Source organism: Scyliorhinus canicula, chromosome 3 (genome assembly GCF_902713615.1).
Source record: "Scyliorhinus canicula chromosome 3, sScyCan1.1, whole genome shotgun sequence".
Taxonomy (NCBI): Eukaryota; Metazoa; Chordata; class Chondrichthyes; order Carcharhiniformes; family Scyliorhinidae; genus Scyliorhinus; species Scyliorhinus canicula.
The window spans coordinates 111,065,737-111,086,394 of record NC_052148.1 but is presented as its reverse complement, the minus strand read 5'-3'; the positions used below and the strand labels follow the sequence as shown (position 1 = coordinate 111,086,394).

Here is a 20,658-nt window from a genome sequence, read left to right as displayed (position 1 = left end):
AGTCCCGCATAAGAGATTATTGTGAAACCATCTGAGTTTTTCAATTTTAGATGTTTATTTGCATATGAGCAAATCATTGTCTGTTTTTATTGTGCCAGATTTTCTTTTTTTTCTAATATTTTTATTCTCCTTTGTAACATTTTCTCCCAAATTTACACCCAACAATAAGCAGTAACGAATATAATGTCATACCCAATATCAACAACAATCCCATCCTCCCACCAACCCCCAAACAACTGCACGCATGTTAATATAAACAAATAACAAAAAGGAATCAGGAATCACCCATAGTCACCATAAACACATACAGTCCCCCAACTAATGTTCAATGTTATCCAGTTCAACAGGCCAAAAACATGAACGTGATTTGCACCCCCCTACCCTGCAATGTTCACACACATCTTGTACCCCCTCAAAAGAGCTGGCTCATCCTCGTCCTCGTGAGGTGTGCTCTATGTACTACCTTCAGCTGTTTCAGCCCCAACCTCGCGCACGAGGTGGAGGTGTTCACTCTCCGGAGCACCTCACATCAGAACCCCCTCCTCCATATACTATCCCAACTCTTCCTCCCAGTTTGCTTTGATCCCTTCCAGTGGTGCCCTCTCTTCTACCAAAATAGCCCCGTAAACCGCTGACACTACCCCCTTCTCCAGTCCCCCTGTTGTCAGCACCTCCTCCAGTAATGTGGAGGTTGGCTCCACCAGGAAGCTCTGTATCTCCTTCATGGCAAAATCTTGAACCTGCATGTATCTAAACATTTCTCCCTGCTCCAGCCCATACTTCACTTCGAGCTCCTTCAATCCTGCAAACCGACCCCCAAGAAACAAATGTTTTAGTGTCTTAATCCCCTTCTCCTCCCATTTCTGAAAATTTCCATCCCACTTCCCTGGCTCAAATCTGATGTTCCCCCAAATCGGCATTTGCCTTGACCCTGCCCCCAACCCGAAGTGTTGGCGAAACTGCCTCCAAATGCTCAATAAAGCTATTATTACCATACTCCGAGTATTTTCCCGGGCTATTGGGAGCAGTGCTGTTGCTAGCACCTTCAATCCCGACCCCCTACAAACTGTCCTTCATTCTGACCCACTGGGAATCAACCCCTCTGACCCAGCTCCGCACCTTCTCCACATTTGCCGCTAGTAATAATACATCAGGTTCGGAAAACCCAAACCCCCTGCCTGCCTTCCCCTCTGTAGCACCACCTTTCTAACTCTGGCCACCTTTCCTCCCCATATGAACGAGGTAATTATTCCTTCAATCACTCTTTTAAAAAAAAAAAAAAAAAAAATGCCTTTTGGCAGGAAAATCGGCAGGCATTGGAAAATAAACAGCAATCGCGGCAACACGTTCGTTTTAACCGCCTATACCTGACCCGCCAGTGACAGAGGGAGACCATCCCACCTTGCCAGATCGGCTTTCACTCTCCCCACCAAACTAGAAATGTTGTACCTATGGAGCCCCCCCCAATCCCGAGCAACCTGCACCCCCAGGTATCTAAAGTGTCCTGTCCTACAAAATGGCAGCCCCCCACCCCCAGCCGAGACACCACAAAATACTCTCTCTTCTCTAGATTTAATTTGTAACCCGAGAAAGACCCAAACAACCAAAGCAGCTCCAATATCCCCTATTGGCACACTCCGTTCCAACACGTATAACAAGTCATTATGCCAGATTTTCAACTATATATTTGCACACAGCAAAAAAATGTGATTATGGCTTCTTGCAGACTCATTAAAACAGTAATTTTACCTTATCCAACAGCACAATTCTGTGTGCATTGTTTGATGCCATCAGATATCCTTCAACTAATTGCTTTGCAATTGGGCACCTCTATCAGTTTTAAATACACATTCCTCTGCATTGTTCTAATAAGGATTTGGATATGGTACAGCTTTGCTTAATACTTCCACAATTCTATACTTCTTGGAGCTTTATTTTCTACGAGGCAGAGTTAAGCATGATCTGCAGAAAGACCAAGATTGATGAGCCAAATTATCTTTTCCCATCTTTGTCTCGTGTAATGTTGCACGCTTTCAAAATCTTATGAGCAAAATGCGGCAGTCTTGGAGGGCAGCTGCGGAAGACGGAAAACGTGAATCAATCTAATGATCCAAAATGACTGACAGTTATTTTCTGTTGTGTGTGTGTATATGAAACCAAAGAGCTTGCCTTCATTTATTGAAAGAATTATTGATCATTGGCCCCATTATTTTGATAATTTACATCCTTCCAGACAACAATATTTACTGGGCGACTGGGATGGTTGTAAATGGTCAAAGCACCCAGAAAAGCTCAGAGCTCCTGCAGAATTTAATGGCAGGCCTTTTTATTTTGTTACATGCCCACCCAGCAGTAGATTGAATTGCCAGCTTGGCCAGCATGCAGGAGGGAATACTAATGTTAGGAAGCTACAGTCCGGGACCCTTTTTTAAGACGATCCCTGGCAATCTGGGAAGAGGGTAAAGTGGAAGGTCGACGGTCAGGACTTGGGGAGAGTTTAGAAACTGAGTTGACAATCAGTGTTTTGCTTGGATTGAGGTCAGGGATGAGCGGTGGTATGTGAGGCCAAGGATTCCTTGTGGGGGCAGAAGGAACACTCGTCCTTCAGGACCACAAGAAATGCTGAGAGAGATACGTCACTCATGGAGCCAGTAGCTCCAGGCCTCCCTTTTTTGCTTTCCCAATCCATTGGAAGTCTGCATAGCTGTAGTTCATTTTAGTTTAAGCTCTCCATTGCAGTGTGAAGCCTGATGTAATTACATTAATGAAGTGCCAGCCTCTACCTGAGAGAGCTGGCAGGCAGCACAATATCTGCCGCATTACAATATGTGGTGGTTGTGTGTCTAATGTATCGAAGGCTTTCTGCATATTTAAGTCTTAAATCCACTCCACCTTTTGTGGAGGGAAGTGTGGTGTAATTACTGCAGTAGCCTTGAGTTTGAACCCAGAAATATATATTACACATTCTAACACTAACTGACCACCAGCTTTAGAGTAAGTGGGGAATTTAATGACTGAAATTTTGCATTCTTTTAGAGTTGCAGTTTAAGTGCCCTGCAGGCCAGGTTGAAAGTCGCAGCTCATCAAGCAGAAGAGGAATCTGATGTGATTGCTGATGAATTCCTTGAGGGGAAAGTTGAAATTGATGATTTTCTCAGCAGCTTCATGGAAAAAAGAACTGTATGTACCAACGTTTTGATTACATGGTGATTAGATTGTGTGATTCCTTGCTGTGAACTGTATTTACTTATTCCAGGTCTTCACCTACTGCTTTTGAGCTATCCAACCTGGGAAAACCTTGCCCTCATTACAGCCTAGTGATGGGAAGAAGCAATTCAATCTTGCAACAAACAGAAATGTTTCAGTGCATCATGTATGTACTTAAGAAATACTGTTAAACCCAAGCTAATCCCAGCTGAGCAACATTTTTAAAGTACATAAAAACGGGAAGAAAACTGGTCATTACCTGACCTGTGCTGGTTATTGTGGAAAAATATTAGTTTGTAAATTGGTAATTGACCTCCGGATTTGCCTGTTTAGGTCACTTACCCACATGAATACCTAAGCAGTGGTCTTGAGTAGATATTACCTCTTGGCAGCAATCCTCACAACTCTGCTGCAAACTCCAGAATGCCAATTAACATCATACTTTTTTAAATGGGAGAATATTCTAAGTAAATAGTGGTCCCACTGGATTTTCCTTTATCCTAAAGTGTTTGCATAACATCCACTGCGTTTTTCAACGTGGAGAACAGAGAAGACTGATCCTGCGATACTCCTCCAGACTTAACTGTGAAATGGAAGGCAGTGCAAACAGAGACCATCTTTTTTATGAGAATCGATAATAAATATATAGAGGTGTTACAGACATGGCATTCGGAATCGTTAACCAACATGCAGTTTTCAGATTTCAGTGAAGGGCACTAATTTTCTCATAAATTACAATGGGAGAATTTGCCAAATCCCCAGAATCTGAATTAACGTTTTTTTTAAAAACTTATTTTAATATTGTATTTTTTGTTTGCCAGTCCCTCATGAAAAGCAGTCCTCCATTGCTGATTTCTTCAGATCTAAAATTGTGCTAAATAGCTTTTCTAACTGTGCAAAACGATTGCAAAGTTATTGCTTTCCTCACTCAATTTTGCTGACCACTGACCACATGCCAGGGCTATCCGATTCCTCTGGTTTTTGTCTGTGTGTTTTTCGTCCTACCGGCATGGCTAAAAGCAAGGGCACGTTAAGTGAGGTGCATGCTGATTGCTTACAGTGCGTTACATATATGCTCTCAGCATCCAATCAAAGCACAAATCTTTGAAGTTGTTGACCGTTCTATGAACGATTAAACATTTTCTATAACTCGTTATGAAATTTTTGGCGTGTATTAAATGTATTTTATAATCTTTATTAGTGTCACAAGTAGGTTTACATTAACAGAGCAATGAAGTTACCAGTGAAAGTCCCCTAGTCACCATACTTTGGCTGTTTGGGTACACAGAGGGAGAATTCAGAATGTCCTAATACCTGCGAATTGTCTCATTTTTTTCTGACGTGCCTAGGAACTCCCTGGGTGCATTATCGGACAAAGTTAACGTCAAGCTATATGTGAAAATATTGGGATAGTTAACCAAAAAAATTGGTCAATGCGATTGGTTTTAAAATGCACCTTAAAGGAAAGAGGTGGAAAATTTGGGGATGGAATTCCAGAGTTTAGAGCATAGACATGGAAGGTACAGGTGTCAATGGTGGGGTGCAAGTAGTCATTTAAAGGTTGTGGGGCTGGAGAGGTTAAGAGATGGGAAGAGGTTAGGCTATTGTGCAACTTAAAATATGAAAGAAAATGCTGGAAGAATTCTCACTTGTGGCTGTCTGAGAAATGCAACTAGGTCAGTGGCTTTGAAAGAGAGAGGGACAGTTCCTGAGGCACTAGCATATGAATTGGAAGGAACATTAGATGGTCAGCAGTTCAGTGGGACTGATGAGGTGGGTCAAACAGAGGGTATTGAAGAGATGGGAGAGTCTCCATGGCATCTAAATTAAATATGTAGTTTCAAAAATATTAAATACTTAATTGGAAATGGCACAAAATAATTGGAGGACATGGTGCTTCCCAATGTGGTATCCACTTTAATTTCCATCGCTTGCAAAATATTACCATATGCTATTGCTTAATATGCAACATGTGTGGAATTTTTCAAGAAATAATGCCTAAATTGTCACTTGTACCTTTATAAAGCTTTTTTTGTTTCACAGCTTTGTCACTGTAGGCGGGCTAAGGAAGAGAAACTTCAGCATTTGATGACACAACAGTTTCATACACTATAAGTGGAGTTTTTGCATGAGTTTGCCTCAGAATCTTAAGGTAGTGCAAACTAAATCTTTATCATTGATCAACTGATTTTTAACATTATAGTCAAGTATAATGTGTGTTATGCATTTACCATAAGTTTTGAAATAACATTTCTCCAAGATTTACAAAATAATTTCGTAGACCTTCAATACGTTTTGACAAATGTTTTGAGAATCGAACGGCCATCTGATTTTTCTAATCTTTCAATTATTTTGTTAATAACTTGAATATGTTACTATCACTCTTGACATTTATCAGTTATAATAACTTGCCTAGATTTTACTTCAGTTCAGTTACCAACCACTCCCTTAATGAGACATCATATATGTATCCTCAGGTCTAGGCATGTGCCCAATATCCAGATATGCAATAGCAAGACAATTGAACAATAAACTCTTGCTATACTGGAATATGCCACTTGTTGGTGGATGGGTCTCCTGATTGGTAGGTGGAAATATGCTTTCTAATAACACCCAGGCTCAGATAATAAATCAAGATGATGAACAGTATTCACTACAAATGAGTATTTTCACAAACAGATGGTCTTGGTTATCTGTCACAATACATATCAAAACAATAAAGGCACTTCGTTCAAACTCCTTTTCTCTACGTTGAACATGGAAAACCGATCCTGAGATAAATTGCTACCTGGGGTCAAGATGGCATACACTTGGCTGTAGACTACAGACCGGCTCAACAACTCCTTTTTTAGTTGTAGCCCTTGTTACGAGTGAATCTTCATTCTTGCCTTTGTTAGGTATTTTTTTATATCCTTAGTTTCATAATTTTCTACATTGAATAGTCTACCACCTATAAGTCCTTCATGTTAGATTTTGAATATCTTTCTGCAGTCTTTCACGATCTTCATTGGAGTTTGTCACACCCATTCCTAATTTGATATAGTTATCAAATTCTGATAATTTTTCCTCCATTCACAAGTCTAGCTCATTTATTTATTTATTTATTTTTTTAAATAATTTTTTCAAATTTTTCAACAACAAATTTTCTCCCAACAGTTAAAGTAAACAAGGTGTAAAACTAAACAGAAATCCCCCCCAATACAAAGTAATAAATTAATAACTAATAATACAAGAAAGAAAAAAAAAATAGCAAACACACCGTTGCAAAAACAAACCCCCTTAACAAATCCCGAACCCTTCTCCCCCAACCCCCCCCCCCCCCCCCCCCCCCCGGTTGCTGCTGAGACTGACCACCCTCTACCTCTCCGCCAGGAAATCGAGGAAAGGCTGCCACCGCCGGAAGAACCCTTGTACCGACCCCCTCAGGGCAAACTTAATCTTTTCCAGCTTGATGAACCCGGCCATGTCATTGATCCAGGCCTCCGGGCTCGGGGGCTTTGCGTCCCTCCACTGTAAGAGAATCCTACGCCGGGCTACAAGAGACGCAAAGGCCAGTGTACCGGCCTCCCTCGCCTCCTGCACTCCCGACTCCGATGCTACCCCAAAGATCGCGAGCCCCCAGCCCGGCTCCATCCTGGAACCGACCACCTTGGTCAAAGTCCCCGCCACCCCCTTCCAAAACCCCTCCAACGCCGGACATGCCCAAAACATGTGGGTGTGGTTCACTGGGCCTCCCGAACACCTCCAGCACCTGTCCTCCCGCCCAAAGAACCGGCTGATCCTGGCCCCAGTCATGTGTGCCCTATGCAGCACCTTCAGCTGAATTAAGCTGAGCCTTGTGCAAGAAAAGGACGAGTTCACCCTCCCCAGGGCATCCGCTCATGTCCCATCGTCAATCTCTTCCCCTAGCTCCTCCTCCCACTTCGCTTTCAGCTCCTCCACCGAGGCCTCCTCCTCTTCCTGCATCATCTGATAAATCGCTGAGATCCTCCCCTCGCCAACCCACGTCCCCGAGAGCACCCTATCCTGCACCCCCCTAGGCGGCAGCAGCGGGATCTCCGCCACCTGCCGCTTAACAAACTCCCTAATCTGCATATACCTGAAAGCATTCCCAGGGGGGAGGCCCCACTTCCCCTCCAACTCCTCTAAAGTCGCAAACTTCCCATCGAGGAAAAGGTCCCCCATCTGCCTGATGCCTGCCCTATGCCAACTCAAAAACCCACCATTCATTCTCCCTGGTGCAAACCGGTGATTGCCCCGTATCGGGGCCCACACTGAGGCCTTCACTTCCCCCCTGTGCCGCCTCCACTGCCCCCAAATTTTGAGGGACGCCACCACCACCGGACACGTGGAATATCTTGCCGGGGGGGAGCGGAAGTGGGGCCGTCACCAATGCCCCCAAACTCGTACCCCCACAGGATGTCACCTCCAGCCTCTTCCATGCGGCACCCTCCCCCTCCATCACCCACCTGCGAATCTTTGCCACATTCGCAGCCCAGTAATACCCACACAGGTTGGGCAGCGCCAAACTGCCTGCCTCCCTTCTTCGCTCCAGGAATACCCTCCTTACTCTCTGGGCCTTCCGCGCCCACACAAACCCCAGAATACTCTTGTTCACCATCTTCAAAAAAGCCTTCGGAATCAATATGGGGAGGTACTGGAAGAGAAACAAAAACCTCGGGAGCACCGTCATTTTAACCGACTGGACCCTGCTGACATTCAGCTGCCTCTTTTGCTCATTCTGGTGAGTGTGCTTAACACTCAATTGGCTCTGTTTTATTCCTTAGCTCTAGAGTCGCCAGGTATCTTTGTGATACCGCCACGAAGTTCAAGTTCAGATCAATGACTCAATACACCAGTTAGTAAGGTTCAATCAAACACATTTATTATTACACAGTAAATCGATACTCATGCAACTAATACTAATGGACTAAACTATTCCTACCACTATAAGCCAATACTTATCTTCGATAAGGGAACACACTGGATCAGGGAACAATGGCCTCTTGTTCTGTCCTGAGACTGCAGGCTTCCCAGTTGGTACGGGCTAAGGGGTCAGGAGTGTCTATTCTCGTAGCGTGTGTTGGTTGACACTTACTTGTCGGTGTAGCTGTTCGCCAGGCCTCCTTTTCAAGTTCTTAGAGAGCTGCTGCAAAGGTGTTCTGCTGGGAGGGCCGGCTAAGAGAGAGAGAGAGAGAGACTGGACTTGGGATCTGTCCTTTATAGGTCACAGGGGCTTCGTGCCCATCTGGGCGGACCCTATACTTGCTTGCAATGGATTGGACCTCATACCAATCGATTGGTTTGAATTCCCTAATACTGGGGCTGTTTCCCGATCACTGGGCGGTTCTTGGGGCTGTTTGTAACTTATTGTCCGGGCCTCCTGCTGGCGCCTAAGAGTCTGGCTTGACCTTTGTTATTCTCGATTCTGTCCATTGTGCCCGGGGATCACCGGGAATCGCTCAATTAGTATGCAAACTTGTTAGTTTCAATGCTGTCTGGTTTCTTCGCAGGCAGAATACACAGAGAGATTCTGCAGCTTGCTTGTCTTTCTGACATTGTCCAATTTTCCCTGCATGCATTTCAATTCTCCATTTTGTCGGGCAGTGGCCAACTTCGGTGGCTACACCTCTCCTTCACAAACCCCGTTTGGTCCTCATGGATAACCATCGGGACCACATCTTCCACCCTTCTGGACAATACCTTTGCCAACAACTTTGCGTCCACGTTAAGGAGCGAGATCGGCCTATAGGACCCACACTGGAGGGAGTCCTTGTCCCGCTTCAGGATTACAAGCAGCGGGCCCAGGAGATCTGAAAACTTCTTGTAAAATTCCACCGGGAACCCGTCAGGTCCCGGCGCTTTCCCTGTCTGCATGCTCCCCAGCGCCTCCATCAGCTCCCCCAACTCGATTGGGGCCCCCAGACCCTCCACCCACTCATCCTCTACTCTTGGGAACTCCAGCCCATCCAGAAAGCGGTCCATTCCGCCCGCCTCCCTAGGGGGCACTGCCTGGTACAGTCCCTCTTAAAAGGATCTGAACACCCCATTGATGTCCCTGCCACCCCGCACCAAGTTCCCTCCTGCATCTGTGACTCCCCCTATCTCTCTTCCCGCTTCCGGAGCTGGTGAGCCAGCATCCGACTTGCCTTCTCCCCATACTCATATACCGCCCCCTGCGTCCTCCTCCACTGCGCCTCCGCCTTCCGGGTGGTCAGTATATCGAACTCCACTTGGAGACTGTGCCGCTTCCTCAATAGCCCCTCCTCCGGGACCTCCGCATACCTCCTATCCACCCTTACCATTTCCTCCACCAGCCTCTCCCTCTCAATCATCTCCCCCCTCTCCCTGTACGCCCAAATGGATATGAGCTCCCCTCTAACTACTGCCTTCAGCGCTTCCCAAACCACCCCAACTTGCACCTCCCCGTTGTCATTGGCTTCCAAATACCCCTCTATACCCCTACGGACCCGGCCACACACTTCCTCCTCTACCAGAAGCCCCACATCTAACCTCCATAGCGGGCGCTGATCCTTCCCCTCCTCCAGGTTCACCAAATGCGGAGCATGGTCAGATATGGCTATCGCCGAATATTCTGCCCCCACCACTCTCAGGATCAGCGCCCTGCTGAGAACAAAAAAGTAAATCCGGGAATAAGCCTTGTGAACATGGGAGAAAAAGGAGAATTCCTTACCCCCCCGGCTTCAAGAACCTCCAAGGGTCTACCCCTCCCATTTGACCCATGAACCCCCTCAGAACCGAGGCTGCCGCCGGCCTCTTACCCGTCCTAGACTTCGAGCGATCCAGAGCCGGATCCAGCACAGTATTAAAGTCCCCACCCAGGATAAAACCCCCCATCTCCAGGTCCGGGATCTGGCTCAGCATTCGCCGCATGAAGCCCGCATTGTTCCAGTTGGGGGCGTACACATTGACCAGAACCACCCGCTCCCCCTGAAGTCTACCACTCACCATTACATATCTACCTGCACTGTCCGCCACCACATTAGACGCAACGACGAGCTCTTCCCGACTAAGATCGCCACCCCTCGATTCTTTGAGTCCTACCCAGCCTCTTCTCAGCCTCACCTGATCCGCCACCTTAAGGTGCGTCTCCTGGAGCATAGCTACATCTGCTCCCAGCCCCTTCAGGTGTGCCAAGACCCGGGACCGCTTTACCGGTCCATTCAGCCCCCTCACGGTCCATGTGACCAGCCGAATCTGGGGGGTCTTCCCCCTCCCTCTGCGCCGATCAGCCATAGCTCTCCCACGGCTCACCAAGTGCCCAGGGAACCCCCCAGGCCCGTTCCCCACGGTGGCAGACACCCCCCCCCCCCCCCCCCCCCTTCACCAGCCGTTTCCCTACGGCCCCTACAGCAGCAACCCGGTAACCTCCCCCCCCCCACCCCCGAGTTAGGGCTCCCCTAGCTGCGTAACCCCTAACATTGTACTTCCGTAAGTCAGCCGACTCCTGCTGACCCCGGCTACCCCCGCCATACCGACGACCCCCCTCGATGCAACGCAACCACCAATCTCCCCTCCTAGTGCCGGCCCCGCCCCCAACTCCAGCGCAGTAAGAAAGCCCGCGCTTCCATCCCGAACCCCGTCCCCCCAGCCCAACATGCGGGAAAAAGATGGGCACATGACCCAGTGGGACCGCGAACAGCTCCCCACCCCTCCACCAGTAGAAAAAACTAAAAAGCACCACAGTAAATAAATAACATCTCCAAAAAACGAAGAAGCAGAGCAACGAAAAAGCAACATCAAACACAGCCAATAAAAACGAAAGGATACCAAGGCGGACAAAGCCTCCGGACAATGTATATCATTCCCCAGCCTCCCAGTTAGAGTCCAATTTCTCTGCCTGGACAAAAGCCCAGGCCCCCGGAGAGTCAAAGTAGAGCTGACGGTCCTTGTAAGTGACCCAAAGGCGAGCCGGCTGTAACAGGCCAAACTTCACCCCCTTCCTGTGAAACGCTCCCTTCACACGATTGAAGTCACCCCTTCTCTTCGCCACCTCTGCGCTCCAGTCCTGATAGCTCCTAATGTCCGCATTCTCCCACCTGCTGCACCTTTCCTTCTTCGCCCATCTCAGCACGCACTCACGGTCAACGAAGCGGTGAAAGTTGACCAGCACCACCCTAGGCGGCTCGTTCGGCCTGGTCTTCCTCAACAGCACTCTATGGGCCCCCTCCAGCTCCAAGGGTCCTTGGAACGACCCCACGCCCATTAACGAGTTCAACATCACAGCCACGTAGGCCCCCAAATCCGAACCTTCCAGCCCCTCCGGGAGGCCCAAAATCCGCAGGTTCTTCCGACGGGAGCGGTTCTCCAACTCCTCCTTCCTTGCCAGCCATTTCTTGTGAAGCGCCTCGTGCAACTCCACCTTCGTCGCTAGGCCCAGGAGCTCGTCCTCGTTCTCCGAGGTCTTTAGCTGTAGCTGCCGGATCGCTGCAGCCTGAGCCGTCTGAGTCGCCATGATCTTGTCCAGCGAGGCCTTAAATGGTTCCAGGATTTCAGCCTTCAGCTCCCTGAAGGAGCGCTGAAGCAGCTCCTGCTGCTCCCACACCCACTGCTGCCATGCTGCCAGTTCCCCGCCCGCCGCCATCTTGTTTTCCTTGCCTCGCACCTTTTCTGCTTCAAAGTCGATTTTCTGACCGCTCCGCTCCTGGTACAGCCCATCCACCGGCAGCTGAGCAAAGTGGCTGCGTTCCCACCCGGGGAAAAGTCGAACCAGCGCCGCTGCGGGCCCTTAAGATCCCGAAAGTCCAAAAATAGCGGGAGCTACCGAACGTGCGGCTTAGCTCCGCATCGCCGCAACCAGAAGTCGTCTAGCTCATTTATTTATAGTAACTTAGAATGGCCCTAGTAAACAGCTTGAAATACTAGTTGCCATATATGTCCAGTCCAAGGAGCTTTCTTTTGCATCTACCTGCTGTTTTGTGCCTTTCAAACACTTCTATTTCATCACATTTCTCAATTTATTCCTTTAACATGGAATTATGAAGACACGTTCTATACACTTGGTTTAGGTGGACCAGAATTTATTGCAAAAATAATGGTGAGACTAATTGCACTGTGACTTATTTATGTGCATGTTGGACAGTGACTAAACATTCTCAGTTGAATGTTGGGTACAATTTAGGGTTTATCCATTTTTGTTACTATTTTAAATCATGTGATACATCTTTAAACTTTAATTGTGGAAACTTCTCCCTCCAGTTTTAATGGTTGGAGATCTTTTTAAATTATTTTTAATTCTGCTTTTTGCTTTTGTTCTAATGGCCTGGATTTTTCTTTCTTCATGGTGAATACTGAGACGTTCTCCTCTAATGAGGGCAGCAATGACACTGCAGATTCTGGAAATCCAGATATTGCAGTGTGCCTGTGGCTCCAGGGGAGCTCTACTCTGATGTTCCTGCCATTCCGATTAAAGTGTTAAACAACCATTAGTAACAGAGTTTTGCTTAATTGCGCTTACCTTGCGTAGATATTTCTGCAGAAAGTTGGTGTGTCAGCAAACTGACAGGATAAAGAAAGGCTTACCCCAGCTCCTCTTGGCTCTCTCCGCCCCTTACTCAAAGTTCCTTTTTGTCCTGCCACCACCACCACTGCAATCCCAGGCAAGCTATAGTCATGATCCTAATGTGCCAGAAAGCTGTAGACATGTCTGCTCGTCAGTTGTTTATCTGCAGCACACTAATAGCCAAAGTCACTGTCTTCATTGACCTAAAGTATTTAATTTTTATAGAACATAGAACAGTACAGCACAGAACAGGCCCTTCGGCCCTCGATGTTGTGCCGAGCAATGATCACCCTACTCAAACCCACGTATCCACCCTATACCCGTAACCCAACACCCCCCCCCCCCCCCCCACCTTACTTTTTAGGACACTACGGGCAATTTAGCATGGCAAATCCACCTAACCCGCACATCTTTGGACTGTGGGAGGAAACCGGAGCACCCGGAGGAAACCCACGCGCACACAGGGAGGTCGTGCAGACTCCGCACAGACAGTGACCCAGCCGGGAATCGAACCTGGGACCCTGGAGCTGTGAAGCATTGATGCTAACCACCATGCTACCGTGCTGCCCTTTTGATCAAAACTTCCCAAAATCATTATAAAGCACCAACCTGAACAGTGACTGATTTGGCCTCAAGGGGCATGACTTCACTAAGACTATGCCTCGGTGTTAGGTCTTGGAGATTAATTCATGATTGGACCCCATACAGCAATCAGGTGGGCAATTTCCTGCTACCCCCTACAGGTGAGGCAAGTACAGAGTTTTTAGTGCAGTCATCAGCTGAACATTGTTGCCTTGTAGTTGAAGCCTGTGTGATCTTTATTTTTCTCTATTTTGCCTCTGCACCTGATTTGGGATTCAATTTAATATTCTAATTTTCACTTCCTGGTTCAGACTGTGCTGTTCATTAGAAACACTTTGATCTGGTTCAGACAAACAGGTGCTTGGTCCCAAACACTCTTTAGAGGGTGCTGTCCTCTTTGGGTGTTGCTGCAAATTATCCATTGCATATGTTTAGTGTATATTTTTTGCTGTTTAATAAAGAGCGCAGTCTTTCTGGTTTGTAGTTTTGCAGTCTGTTAGATGTGCTCCTCACAGGTAAAATTACTTATTCTTCCACCATGCTGTAATTTATAATGCTATCTTTTCTCTCTCAGCTTTTAAGTTGGCGTGAAATGAAATTCCTGCTCTGGACAAGATGGAATGCATTCAAACTGCAAAGTGAAAATTACAGATTTATCAATACATTTAAGGAATGTTATACAACGTGACCTTTTTGAGATGGTTATGTTTTTTGTAAAATCACAATTTCCAGTATTAAAATGCAGTTCAAAATTCTTGGTAAATACTGTTAAATTTGTAAGTAACTGTAGTTTGGGTTCCTGTATTAAATATAGCATTAATGTGTAAATAGTTCTGATAATTGCACTGTTACTTTACTATTCATGATGTTTTCAAACAATTTGATCATTGGTGAAATTTATTGAGCTGAAGTTTTCAGTTAAATAATTCGACATAAATTGCCGGACTCTCACTAACTCAACATGGCATTTCATAAGTACGTTACAATGAGCCATCTAAAGGTCATGCTGAGGTCATTAATATAACTTGGGATAGTCAGAAGGTGAGAGTGCAGCGACACGTGACTTCAGATGTTTTACAAACCAAATGTGTACTTTTTTTAAAAATTCATTTTATTTGAATTACGGAATTGCCACAAGCTACATCCCACTTCACATCTTTGTATTTGATTAGTACATTAAGCATATCTTGATACAATAATGTGACAAATTTTTCTATTTACAGAATGCTAAGATATATATAACCGGATTGTCAAACTATAAATAGCAAATATATTTCATAGCATACTATTCTTTTCATAAAAGAGGGAATAAAATCTCAACTTCAACATATAATAGTTTGCACATGTTGAGTTTTCTAATGTAGAACATTTATTCATGCATCTAAAGGTTGCAGATACAAAGAGTAGAGAGCAGTGTTCTGTATTGAAACTGGGTGCATTTTCATAATGGACATATCTGCATTGAGTAACTACTAAAACGTAAGTATCTGTTGACGTAAATTGAGAATAAATTAACATTTTTTTGGGGGTTTAAAGTTTAAAAACAAAATCCAGTTGCAAAATATGTTGGTATACTTGTTCCCTGTACAGATGACTATCTTTGCTTCGTCTTTGTAGGGACAATGAGATTGAGGATGAATAGCCATTTTCAAATAATTAGAATGGGGTGAAAAATACTCATGGTACACCAAAGCAACAGCATTAATTGCAATTTCATTTTTTTAGCAAGTCAAATAAATTAATCAGCTCACTTTGTCAGGAGAATACATTAGAGATGCTGCTTTATTTTGGGCTTATTACATATTCACATTTTTTCATTTACCTGAATTTGTTTTTCAGAAGGTGTGTGGTGATAAATGTAATAAATCATTCTTTTTTTAAAAATTTGGAGTACCCAATTATGTTTTTCCAATTAAGAAGCAATTTAGCAGGGCCAATCCACCTAGCCTGCACGTCTTTGGGTTGTAGGGGTGAGACCCACACAAACACAGGGAGAATGGGAAAACTCCACACAGACAGTGACCCAGGGCTGGGATTGAACCTGTGTCCTCACCGCCATGAGGCAGCAGTGCTAACCACCGTGCCGCCCCATATATCATTCTATTTCATAGCTAAATATAAAAAGCCAAATGTGTAACTGCCATATTCACAATAACTTAACATTTACAGCTCTACAAGTACATTGTGTTCATTTAATTAATTTCAGAGCATGGGAAATATAGGGATCTACTCACTAATATAATATTGGTCCAGTTATAATTAAAAGAAAATTCTGGCTGCTCACTTTTTAAAAAAATCTTGTCAGTATGTCGGCCCTCGGGTTGGATCTTTCTATCTACTGGTTCGTTCTGGCATCAGGTGCAACATTGGAACTGCATGAGACCACAGAATGAGTCACATGCTGGGAATGTTGCATGACTTTCTTGGGTTGGTCAACTCCCAAACTGCCCCCTACTGGTTGTAATTCACCACCACGGTGAAGGAGACTTCTGTAATTGACTTCACGACTGTCCTCCAGCAAGAAAGAAAAACTAGTTAGCATGAACATTTCTTCCCTTTTAACCAAAAATTATTTTTTCAACTTTATCCCTTTCAGAAATAACAATCCATTTTGTTTAAGATTTGAGATGGAATTTCATTTATAAATTATAACTATACCAAAAACCTATATTTACCAGTATATAATATAAAATGTAACCTTTGCTCCCATAATGTCTGAATTTGTATTCCTTTTTAACCAGGTATCATTAGATTCTCATGCAACAGCAAAGGCAATTTCCTCTGGGTATTCCGACAGATTTTTGCTGCTGTCTTCGCTGGACAGGAAGTCGCCACCACTTGGTGATCTGCAGCTCAAATCAGCGACACCTGACTCCTGGTCACTATTGCCAGATAGATCAGTGTCTGAATGCTTCATGTTATGTATAAGAATTGTAGTTTCTGAATTTTCATCTGCCTGTGAAGAGCTGCAAGAAGTGAATGGTTTCCCATTGTCCGTGTAATCCTGCGGGGTGTTGGTTAAACATTGATCAGTAGTGGATTCCAGGTTGTGAGGCAGTTTGATTGCCTCTCTTCTGTCCCTCAGATGGGATTGATCCAACCTTGCTAACTTCTGTTTAAAAAATAATCAAAGTTGCATGTCAAAGAGATTTTATTTAAATAAGATACTAAGTAGTAATAGAAGACTATCATGGCACATACCTGTATGTTCCTAATATGTATTTGTACTTGCTCAGTGTTCTTGCTTGGGCCTTATCTGTTAAACTACCGCATCTTTCTCAGTTTCTCTCTACTTCAATTACTCTCTACTTTCTCATCCTTTCTCTTAACTTTTATTGATGATACCTATTCCCACTGAAGTGCTGATCACCCATGGATCCTATGCATGCTGACATTGTAAATAGTTCCCATTTGAAGGACTGCCCCCTCCCGTTCAAACCTCTTATTGACACTGCAACCCCTGCCCTCAAACACATTAAAAATTAATTAGCAGCATGAGGGCACGACCATCATTTATTGCCCCTGGTGGCAGTAAAAAAAAATCTTTGTCACAAGTAGACTTACATTAACACTGCAATGAAGTTATTGTGAAAATCCCCTCGTCACTACACTCCGGCACCTGTTTGGGTACACAGAGGGATAATTCAGAATTCTCAGTTGGTACAGGAATTGAACCCATGCTGTTGGTCTGCATCACAAGCCAGCTATCTCACCCACTGAGCTAAACCAGCCCTCCTGGACAACTTACAGCAGTTAAGAGTCTACCACATTGCTGTCATATTTGAGCCAGGGTGGGTAAGGAGGACTGATTTCTGTCCCTTAAAGCCAATAATGAACCAGAGTTTTACAATGATTCAGTAGCTACATGGTTTCCATTATGAGTGGTACTATTCTTTTATTCCATATTTATTTCATCAAATTAAAATTCTCATTGCCATGATGAGATTCAAACTAATCGTAGTCCAGTACCATAAGCACTATCACACTCTTCCCCCTCTTCCTTTTTGCAAACTACTGTCCTGCGCCCTATTTCACACCTCAAATAATTAAATCCAATGTCCTGGAGGATTTCTGGAATTCCTCCAAAGACCCCCTCCTATTTCTAATCTCGATCTGTGCAACCCTGTGAACATTATTCAAAGACTTGAGACAGAATTCTCAGAATCGGGAAACACGATTAGATGGAGAATAGGTTCAGACGCCAAGGTTTCAGCAGGTGCTGATTTGACGCCAAATCACAATTCTCTGTCACCTCAACAGTGGCATCAATGTGGTCTGGAATGCAGGTACAGTAGACACAGTTTGCATATAATTAGAGGTCCTGACCAGTATTCTCCAGGGCTTCTCCGCCTCCGATTGGCTGAGTTCCCAACGGCGGGGTTCACTTGTGCTTTTAAAAGTGTGAAACCGGCGCTGTGGCTGCTGGGGAAGAAAGAGGGAGTACGGAAAGTGTTCAACATAGCCATCGTTCGCTGATAGTTGCTGCGCTGATGGACTGGGGGATTCTGCAGGGCCGGGGGAATAGCGGGGGGAGGGGTGGTGAACAGGCACACAACACCATTGCCGCAGCCGGAAATGCTGCCACGCCGCTGCACAAACTGCTAACAGCCCACTGCAAACCTAGGGACATGGATCGTATAAGTGTCTCCTTCACCCCCACCAAAATGCCCTCTGGCCCCAGCCGACTCAGCAGCTGTTTGGGCGCGCTCCAGCACAACCTGTGCCCTCTTGTTGGTTGGTGTGGGGAGTGAAGTATGTGCGGCTGCAGCCTGGCAGCCTCCCTAGTGTCAATCACGGACCCAGCAAATCCTGCACCATTTTTCATTGGAATCGATTATGTTCCCCGTGGTGCTGGTGACTAGCCCCTCAGTCACTGCATCGGTCCAGATTTGGGCCAGTTTTGCTGACATGAAAGTCCACGAATCCTGCCCTGGCGTCAACATAGTCTCAGGAATGGAGAATCCGGCCCATGATGTGAGATTTCGCATGTACAGCAACACTCAATCTCTACCTCACCACCACCTCTAGGTAAATGGCAGATGTGTTGAGCAGTTGCACATCAGGTGATTCTCCTCCGAAAGGCAGAATAATAAGCACTTTTAGCCGATTTGGCCCACAAATTCAGACTAAAACAAACCTCACCCTGAACAAGAACTATAGCATAGATACCAGGAAGCAGCAGTTTAAGAGGCTGCAGACACCAAGCAAGCAACAGCAGACCCATGAGACAAAGGAGTGGCTGGGGACCCTGAGAGAGATAGTGCGCCGACCCGAAAACCCTGGCCAGGTGATGGTTGGAAGGCATTCCTCACCAGGGAACTGAGAGACAATATTAGGGCTGAAATAAAGGTGGTGGAGGTGCTGGCCACCATGGAGGTGGCCCTCAACAGTATGGGAAGGAGACTGGATGCCCAGGAGAGCACAATCAAGGAGCTGAAAAAAGCAGGATTTGGGGAGGAGGAAGAGAAGGAGGAGATGGTGTGGGGCCAATCGAAGCGGGGAGGGGTGTGGTCAAGAACCACATATATGTAAATGATGACAATCGGCCACTGTATGATATGAAACCTAAGAAAATATCTTCAAGTACCAAAAACGGGGAGGGTGGGAAATGGAAATTTCTTGTATATTGTACCCAATGCACATACCCTTGTCCACTGTACAGCGTATACAATGAAAAACTGCAATAAAACATTTTAAGAAAACAGGTGAAAGCTTCAGGGAGTGGCTGGGTGTGATCTAGACAAGTGATAGAGACCACAGATGTGAAGACAGCATTGGTAGATGCAAAGGTCATAGGGAGATTCCACCATTACCTGGTTTGGAGAGCAAATAAGAGACCACTTTTGAATAAAGGAGGAACACATCATGAAATACTTGTGAATTGAGCTGCCTGAACTTCACTGTCTGCCCAAACATTCTCTCATCTCGTTTTCATTGTAAAAACCTTGTAACGCAAGGTCACCGCTTTAGGGAAAATCATTTGGCTGTAAACTACACACTAAATGCAGAATAACTTGTGTGAAACAATAGTCAGCTAAGAGAGGCAATGACAAATCCCTGGTTAGAAACAACAATGGTTACACCACAGTAGGACGCCATTCAGCCTGATGTCTGCACTGGCCATCTGAAGGAGCAATAACTTAATACCGCTCCCTGCAATTTTTTCCTTTTCAGCTGATGATCTATTTCCCCATCAAGCTCCCCTAAATTCTGATGACAGGACCAAATCTCTCTTTCTACCTTGTCATTGTACGAATGTAGCCCATGACTGCTGGTCACTTGTTCACTCATACCCCCTGACTCCACCAGAGTACTCTACAGCTTTTCACAGACCACTTTAACCCTGGTATAGAGAGGCAACAGAGCATCCTGGATTCAAGTATGTGGCTGCAGAACTGCTTGTCTGTTCCCCTACCTATTGAATCTCTTAGTTCTATTATTCATCTAGTTATTCGGAGGTTCCCCGTATGTACAGCTGGAATGCCATTGACTTTGCTCTGGCTGCACTCTCCAGATAGACCATTACTTTCTTCAGTAACGGAAAATGCTGGTAAATCTCAGCAGGCCTGACGGCATCTGTGGAGAGAACAGAGCTAACGTTGAGTCTGGATGACTGTCAGAGCTAGAGATTCTTCAGTATATTGGCAAGTGAAATGCACTCTGGTGACTCCTGCACTAGCAGCCTATTTCTTGTCGACTCCCTTGTGACCATCTGTTCTCGCTCTTGCATAGCCTTAAACTGTCCTATAAACATGCTATCCACACTGCTCTTAACTTCACGGATACAGCACAATGGCACCAGCCGCTGCTTAAGCTGCAAGATATAGAGTTTGAACTCCTGCAGCCTACAAAATTTCCTGCACATATGGATCTCCAGCATACAGGTAATGTCCTGGATTTCCCAGATGGAACAGGATGTGTACTTAAGAGCTGGTACTGCCCTGCCATTCACATAGATACTGACCTGCTTTGCACTTCTGGGTAGCATAAGCAGTGCTGAATTCCAGTTCCAGCACAAATGTAAAATGCAAAAGGCATGAGGGAATGGTAGCATAGTGGTTATGGTTATACTCCAGGTGGACTTAAATTCAGTTAAAGAAATCTGGAATTAAAAAGCTTATAACTAGGATTGTTGTAAAAATCCATCTGATTCACTAATGTGCTTTAGGGAATGAAATCCATGTCCTCATCTGGTCTCCCTTACATGCACCTCCAGAAACAGCAATGTTTTCTTTTATTCGTTCATGGGATGTGGGGTCGCTGGCTGGACCAGCATTTATTGCCCATCCCTGAAGGCATTTAAGAGTCAATCAAATTGCTGTGCATGTGGAGTCACACCAGACCAG

At 45.4% G+C, this 20,658-nt stretch overlaps 2 protein-coding genes across 4 annotated transcripts in view; one reads left to right on the top strand and one right to left on the bottom strand.

The window, feature by feature from the left end:
- Positions 1–14,140, top strand: part of vps37a (VPS37A subunit of ESCRT-I) — a 40,568-nt gene extending 26,428 nt beyond the window's left edge. Inside the window, exons 10-12 of the mRNA XM_038791105.1 lie at positions 3,037–3,180; positions 5,251–5,359; positions 13,887–14,140. Coding sequence (XP_038647033.1) covers positions 3,037–3,180; positions 5,251–5,322 — 216 coding nt within the window. The 3' untranslated portion in view covers positions 5,323–5,359; positions 13,887–14,140. The remainder of the gene's footprint in view (positions 1–3,036; positions 3,181–5,250; positions 5,360–13,886) is intronic.
- Positions 14,141–14,405: 265 nt separating this feature from the next.
- mtmr7b (myotubularin related protein 7b) overlaps positions 14,406–20,658 on the bottom strand; it is a 126,109-nt gene continuing 119,856 nt past the window's right edge. For all 3 annotated transcript variants that reach the window (XM_038791102.1, XM_038791104.1, XM_038791103.1), the window contains one exon: positions 14,406–16,424. In XM_038791102.1, the coding sequence (XP_038647030.1) occupies positions 16,068–16,424 (357 nt within the window). In that variant the 3' untranslated portion in view covers positions 14,406–16,067. The remainder of the gene's footprint in view (positions 16,425–20,658) is intronic.